This window comes from Moschus berezovskii, chromosome 12, assembly GCF_049115385.1.
Source record: "Moschus berezovskii isolate FMDL1 chromosome 12, NW_MosBer_1.0, whole genome shotgun sequence".
Lineage (NCBI taxonomy): Eukaryota > Metazoa > Chordata > Mammalia > Artiodactyla > Moschidae > Moschus > Moschus berezovskii.
In genome coordinates, this window is record NC_142471.1 from 25689311 (window position 1) to 25697539 (window position 8229).

Consider the following 8229-nt stretch of genomic DNA (forward strand, 5'->3'; position numbering starts at 1 on the left):
AGTGGCTTTTCTAACAGAAACTAGTGGTAGCATTCTGTCCTTTTCTCCAAAGATAGTATTTTCCTAGCGCTTACTTCAGATGTCAACATGATTTATGTTTGCAGACTTCTTTATAAACAAGATTTACTCATCTAGTAACTTAGTGCCATTGTAAACTAACTTTAGTAATTGAGAGACCTTTAACCTGGGTCTCACTCAGAGAACAAGGGAAGAAAAAAATCTCCACTTCAAGGACTGTATTATTGTTAGTAATGTATTCCTAAGAACCTCTGAGTTCTTAAGACTTATATGGCTTTCTCAAATACTAAAAGTCATTCTGCACAGAACTGAGAGATTTCTTTTCCATAGATGGTGAAATGGGCTATCTGGAGTATCTCTTGTTTATTGATGGTATTATTTTTAAAGTTACATCTAAGAGAATCTAATAAAATATACTTTTTCTTTGTATATTTTATAGGATAATGGGAAGAATGAAGATAAAGATCAGAAATCTAAGGAGAATGGTGCAAGTGTATGATAAAATACGTGTAGTGACAAAGAATGGTGATAAATAATGTAATATATAAAATCATGATACAAGAATGAAAGTGATGCACGTTTGATCCTAGTAGTATAAATATCTGTTAGTTCAAATGATGTATAAAGTTTCATGAATGTGAGTCTTTGCTTTTGAAAATTGCTTGTAATTCCTGGCATCCAAATTATTAAACACTCCTTGAGTGAGATAATTTTGCATTGCAAAATGTTTTAGGATGAACTTTGTTATAGTTTTAACCCCAATAAAGTTCATCAGTTTAATTGACAATAGTATTTAGTTACAGATGTCATTTATTAAAAACCTGGAAAGATGTGATTTTATTTATAGCATTATCATTACTAGTTTTTAAGAAAGATACTAGCCTTTTAAAAACCTCAATATAAATCATAAAATAGCATGACACTTCAATTTTTCAAGTTTTTTGGAACACACTTTTTTTTTTACTTGTTCTAAAATCCTAACTAGTCTCTAAAACCATTTATTAAAAATGTAATTCATCCAAAAGACAGTACATCAAAAACTAAGAAAATAATAGATAATTATCAGTGTTATTATATATGTTAGGCTTTACATAAAACATAGTTTTGATGTTAATGTTAACTGTTTTAGTTTCCCAGAGTAGCATGTATATTACTTTTAATTTTGAGGGTCTCTTTTTTTTTTTTAATGTAGTATATGTCACATGTACAGTTTAGTACCAAGCCAGTGGATGTCAGTATGATACCTTAAGTCTTATTTAATTAAAAATATTATTTTTATTAGTCTGTGTACCTCCTTCGGAATTTTAGATACATAAGAGTTTATTAACTAATTCAGTGAAAAGGTTGGAAATGTGGTGATACACTCTAAAGCAATGGTACTCAACAGGGGGTTAATTTGCCCCAAAAAGGTATTTAACAATGTCTGGAGACATTTGTACCTGGCCCAGCTGGGTGAGTGCTATTGGCATCTACTTGTTAGAGGCCAAGAATTTTGATGAATATCCTACTTTGCATATCCTGCCTGCTGCTGCTGCCCACTCCCCCTCACCACCCACTCCCCAGCAAAGACTATCCAGCCCAAAATGTCAGTAGTTGAAAAACTCTGGTCTAAAGGAATGTAGGAATAAATTCTGGTCTTTTGCTTGCCAGAGGGCATGCCATACAGTGTGTGGGATCTTAGTTCCCTGAACAGGGATCAAACCCTTTACCCCCTGCATTGGGAGTGCAGAGTCTTAACCACTGGACTGCCAGGGAAGTCCCCAAAATGACATGTCTTTGCAGTAACACTAAAAGCTGAATTGCAGTTTTAGCAAATAATCAAGTTTATTTGTATATGAATAACCGTTCCTGGAATGTTTCACTGGCATAGAAATATATACTAGAGTTTTTTTTTTTTTTCTAGAATAATGATTTGGTGTTACTACAGTTTAATATGAGAATGTAAGTGCCTTGTTACATATTAAGCTAAATGTAATCCACATAGCTCTTACTAAGAAATAGATTAAAATACCTGAAATTCTTTCAAACCAATTTTTTTTTAACCATAAATTACTCTTTCCGCTCCTAATGGTTTGTTGAACTTCTGTGAAGTTGAATCACTGATTGATCTGTAACTGTACAGTTATTTTATAAGGGTTTCTTTATGGTAAGATAAATCATTATAGAATAGCTAGAAAGTTTTTCTCAGGTGGAAATCTTGGAGATAATTTTTAACTAAAAGACAGTGAAGAATATAGTTCTTTCATTCATAAAGTCTACTTATCAGACTTATTTTTTTCAGAGATAGTTAAATGAGAATAATAATGGGAGAATGGAGAAAAAAATATAAATCTTTCCATTATATTATTGCTTAAAGGTAAGTTGGAAATGGAAAGTGAGAAATTGTCTTTAGTGAAAATGAGGTAAAAGGAACTTGTTTTTGTCTTTCTAAACTCTTTTGGGTTTTTATTCAGAAGGAAACATGCAATCTATTCTTAAATTCTACCAACTGACATTGACCAAACCAGAAAAATTAATCAGGTAACAAAATAAGTCTGTGATAACATTTAATTTTGTTTTCCCATCTTTTTTATGTTCTTGGATACGTTTTTGCATTTGTAATGCTTGGTTCAGTCATTTTAAGACACTGCAATTTTAAGATGTTAATTTTTTTTTTCTGAATTTTCCCCTAAGTCCTAGAAATTACTCTTCAAAATGTAACAGCACAAAAAATGCTTTTTAAAGATAATTATAGCAATAGTTAGACTTTATACACTTCTCACTCTCAAACATGTAAAGACCCTGAACTGGGTAGGCTGCAATAGGTGGGACAGATTAGCTGATGTCCTTTTCATGTCCCATGCTGTGCACCCTAAGGGCTTCTCTGTAGCATTTCATCTGTTACCATACATCTGCACCTCACCCCTTGACTTGCAGAGAACAGTTCATCAATTGTGTACCCCTGGTCAATTCATCCTCTTTTAAAACCTCAAGAGTGGACAGGATATGGAGTTATACCTTTGCTAAGGGACCAAGCTTTGGGGACTTTGGTCAAAAGTAGACTCAGGAGGAAAGACATTTGAAGATGCTTTTACATTTCTGGTAAATCTTAGGATCTGTTTTCAGCACCAGTGAAGACATGAACTTTTACACAGGAGCAAAGAACATGACAATCTGAAGAGTTGTAGCTCTCGGGTACCTTGCCTATGCTTCAGGTGAGAGTAAAATATTACGTGCCTGTGTTTTATGAGCCACAGAATCTTAGCTGAGAAAAGGAGGAAAAACAGGGATTTCTGTCAGTGACAATTGTGTTGTGCTGTAATACAGAGGCAGTCACTTCTTTCTTGTCAGAAAAGCAGCATTTGTTTAGAGAACAAAAAAAAAGTTGGGAAATTTCTAATTTTCTGCTAAAGAAAGACATTTGAAATACATTAAAACATGGATGAGTTTGCTTATTAAAATATGGGTGAAATTTATTGTAACTGTATTAGGGGATTTACGTGTGGATATCTCTTCTCACAAGGCATTAAAGAATTTGGTGGCAACAGATAATTTTAATTGTACATAGCAAATAATAAAGACATTTTGTTTAGGTACCTAAATAGAATAGCTGACAAGTCCAACAGAAAAGCTATATCTTCAGTGGTTGGAAGAGACCAGGCTAACCTTAGTGAGTTCTCTCTCATCCAGGTGATAATTGACCCTTGAGAGGCTACTAAGAACCTGAATTGTCTTAGCTGCTTGGATCTGTAAGTGGTGACTAGAATTCATCAGAAATATTACTGTGGAAACTATGGGGTTTGACATAATACTGAAGGGCTTTCATAGCATTCTGCTAGTCATATTAATAGTGTAGAAGGGGCACTTGTTCCTGCTTCCTCCTATATGGCCCTTCTAGCCCAGCATACTCATACCACATCCGACCTTTGCAAGTCCACCAGTTAACGCTGGGATGGCATTGAATGAATCTTTTTGTGGGTCTGAGATAGCCTGAAGTTGTTTTCATTGGTAGAAGCCATGTAGGTTTGTTTGCAGTGATGTGAAGTCAAAGTAGGTACAAAAAGTAAGTCTTGATTTTAGGCAAAAGATTGAAGTGAGCATGACTGGAGGCACCAAAAAAGGCCCCTAAGTAGGACATGTGGGCAGCAAACTTCCCAGTGTAATTGCACTGCAGTTGCTATGTCTGGGTTCTAGGAAAGAAATTTGTTCCACTATAGTTTTGTATTTGGACTTTTGGAAGTTAATAAAAACTAATATCTAAGAACATCTTTACAAATTGTTTTTGTCTAATGAAGCTTACTGTATTGATGAGAACTTTTTAGATATCATTATTAACACATTTTACTGCTTCTATGTTTTATTAACATTCTGTCACTAAGAATAGGTGATACTTAGATCCTAAACGGGGAACGTTTTGCAAGAAGAGCAGAGTGCCAAGAATAATTATTAATGTATAAAGACAAACTGTAAACCAGTCTAAGACAAACTGTTAACTTATTTATTATTCACCTTATGGGTAAAATTGGCCTGCTTTTAGTGTTCACTAGTTTTGGGTTTTTTTGTTTTGTTTTGGCCACAGCTTGTGGGATCTTACTTCCCCAACCAGACATTGAACCCAGGCTCCCCTGTAGTGGAAGCACAGAGTCCTAACCACTAGACTGTCAAGGAATTCCTTGCTGCTCACTAGTTTTACAAGCCTCAGGCTTATACATATATGAAGGTTAAGTCCCAAAATACTTTTGACCATAAATTAATACACTTGGTTTTTCCTATTATAGAGAGGACATATAGGGTACTACTTAAGTCACTGAGTCACCTCTTTGTTTAGTCCTATTAAGGATAGAATCTGAATGTGATCACTGGGCCTAAACTAAGGCAATGGTTCTAAAACTGGTGAGTATCAGAATCAACTGGGATTCTTGTTAAAACAGATGGCTGGGTCCCATCCCCAGAATTTCTGATGGAGACAGTCTGGTAGGGCTCAAGAATTTGCATTTCTGACAAGTTCCCTGGGTTAGTACTGCTGCTTTTCTAGGTTAACATGCTTGGAAAACCTGTAACCCAAAATATACACAGCAGTTTTTTCTACCAATACATGATTTTTAAAACTCCAAGAAAAGCAGCAGTTGTTGTGGAGATATCTCTTGAGGATTTTGGTCTTTTTGTAGGGGTAAATTACTTCTACATTGGATATAGTAGATACTGAAATATTTGTTGAATGAGTAAATGCAGGTCTGATAACCTGCAGGATAGTCACTTTGAGAAGCTACTTTGAAAAATCCCTTATGGGAATGGTCACAGTCGCTTATACAACTGAATCTTTATCATTTTACTTTTTCGTCTTTATCATTACATTAGTCTTCATCATTTTACTTTTTTCTTTTCCACTTCTCATCCTCAAGCTGACGTGACTGTAATTCTTTTGTGAGCTATCAAATACTGAATGTAATCTAAGTAGTGTGGAATGACACTGATTTGTCCAAAGGTCTGTCTTTTGGGTAGAAAGAGTAAAGAGGGTGAAAAGATGATAATCTTTTAGGCTGTGTTAGTATTACTGAAAATCAGGCAAATTATAATCTTAGTTCCAGGGAAAACTGATCAGTTAGAATTAGACCTCAACCAGTGTCAAGCTCATGAAGACAGAGCTTGTTCATCCAGCCCTGAAAGAAGAGATTTTGCAGACTGTCAGGATCCCAACCAACCACAGAGGCAGGATTCAGAGCGGGGGCCCCATGTTCTGTGAACGAAGTAGAAGCCAGGAAACATCTACACATATTTTAATTGAAGACGAGTTTTGTGAGGGTGGCGGCATTTGCATTCACACTGTATTTACGGATTAAGGTAATAAATCCTATCTAGTGGTGTTATTAATCAAAAATATCTAACCATTTTCATATATTTAATATATTTTGTTAGTGTGAACCATCCTAATTTCAAATTGAGTGGAATCAAATCCAAGGTAAATCTGGATTTGAAATGAAAAAAGAACCCTTCTAAAGCTCAACCTTCAGCTCCACAGCTAATTTTTCTGTTTCAGAACTTGATCATGCTTAGCTCTTTGTTGCCTGGGACCGCAGTCTGCAAATAAAGATCACCTTAGGAAACAAGCCTCTGGAAGTAAAAGGTGTGATCCACAAATTTCTTGCTATCCCAGGCTTTCATCATTGCTCCAGCAGTACTCTTGCTTTAAAAGTAAACTCAAGATCAGAGGCAAAACCGATGCTTTTAAAGAGATACTGAGTTGTTGTGAAACGATGTATGAAGAGATTTTGTGCATGTAAAGTGTATAAATCAGGAGAACTTAAGTAGATATTTAAAAACATCTATATTTTACTAAGTTATTTAAACTTTAAAATATTTTGAAGTCTAGGTCTAGATATTTCAATCACCTTTTAAATATTTGGATCTTGGCATTGTTTTACAGTGTCTTGAGAGTAGATGGCATTCCACTTCACCAGTTTTAGAACCCATGTGCCCTGGACCTAACATCAAAGAATGCCATATAATCACTTTAATTTTTATCCTTTATTGCAATACTGCAGTTTCATTATTGTTAACATGTGGTTAAGATGGTACCTCTTTATATGAAGTTTGTTCTAGATTCTCAAATTTGGATTAATTTAACTTTAGAATTGAACTTTCTCAAACATTTCTTTTAAAATTAGCATTTATTTGTGTTCATAGCCTCTGCCCTAAAAATTCTCTGGGGCTACTAATAAGGTGCAAGTTTTACCTTTGGTCCAACAACAGTTGATACTTTGCTGTTGCTATAGCAGTTCAGGCAAATGAAGCATCATAAAGAGCAGGTAACAATTTTAGTGATCTTTAGGAAGCCATCATATAGAGGTTATTACAACGCTGATCAAAACTTTCTCACATCTAAAAAGACAAAATATGAGGAATTTGCATGCTGTGTGGTTCATGGTCATTCTAAATTTTCAGATTCAAGATAAACGAAAAACAAACTTGGCTTGGGTTTAGTTTGCTAGGATAGATTCTTCTTTGCAAGGGTCATATAAGGGTTTGAAAAGTCAATACAGCAGTTATTAGCCTGTGAAAGTGTTAGTCGTTCAGTCATATACAACTCTTTGTGACCCTATGGACTATAGCCTCCAGGTTCCTCTGTCCAGGAATTCTCCAGCGAGAATACTGGAATGGGTAAGCCATTCCTTTCTCCAGGGAATCTTCCTGACCCAGGGATCAGACTCCTGTTTCCTGCATTGCATGCAGATTCTTCACTGTCTGAGCCACTAGGGAAATCCCAGTTAGTAGCCTATGCTTCAGCAAAGAAATTGATTGTTATTTTTCCCATTCTAAAAGTTAGAAAATTCAACCAAAAACAATGTAAAGTTATTTCTTTGTGGTCCCTAGATAAATAATAAAGGGTTTAATATTTCACATTATCTGGCCTCATATAACCCTCATATTCACTTAAATTGAACCTAGCCTCTTAGTATTTCCAGATTCAGCTCACTGGTTATCTTTAGCCTTTTTATCTTCCTTCAGGCAGGGAAAGAACAGAATCTACTTCCAACATATAAATATTTAATGTTCATTCATTTTCTTTCTTAGACCTTTTGAAAGCCAGTCCCTAACTGCACAAAGACCACTTGCTGTTTCTGGCTATAACATAAATATTTAATTAAAACCTACTTTGAACCATTCTTCCTTAAGGTATAAATCAAGTACACTAGCCTTGGGCTGCACTTCTGCCGTTTCCCAAATCCATCTGTTATTTAATCACAGGGTTTTTACCAGCTTTGCAAGTTCAGGAGGCATTCACCTGGCTGTTGGAAATGTTTCTAGGAGGTGAGTTTTCAACCTTTCAGCTAGTGCTTTCAAAATAGAACCAGTCAGTCTGGCTATTATGAATAATGCTCCTATGAACATTGATGTACCAAGTTTTTTATTTATCTTGGGTATATACCTGGGAGTAGAATTGCTGGGTAATCCATTGAGTTTTTTTTCCTTTTAATATATATATTTAAAAACTTGCCCCCGGTTCTATTAAGATGATGTACACCACTGTATTTAAGGTGACTTACAAGTATTGTGAAATGATTACCAAAATTATTTTTATTAATTTAAAATTTTTGACTGTACTGTGGGGCTTGTGGGATCTTAGTGCCCTGACTGAACCCATGTCCTCTGCAGTGGAAGCAGTCTTAACTACTGGATCGCCAGGGAAGTCCCATCTCAATAATTTCAGTTAATTTCATCTCATAAATACAA

At 35.2% G+C, this 8229-nt stretch overlaps 1 protein-coding gene across 5 annotated transcripts in view; it reads left to right on the forward strand.

Annotated features, from left to right (window-relative positions):
* CCAR1 (cell division cycle and apoptosis regulator 1) overlaps positions 1 to 805 on the forward strand; it is a 46436-nt gene extending 45631 nt beyond the window's left edge. For all 5 annotated transcript variants that reach the window (XM_055425593.2, XM_055425596.1, XM_055425594.2 and 2 more), the window contains exon 25: positions 458 to 805. In XM_055425593.2, the coding sequence (XP_055281568.1) occupies positions 458 to 517 (60 nt within the window). In that variant the 3' untranslated portion in view covers positions 518 to 805. The remainder of the gene's footprint in view (positions 1 to 457) is intronic.
* The last annotated feature ends 7424 nt before the right edge of the window (positions 806 to 8229 follow it).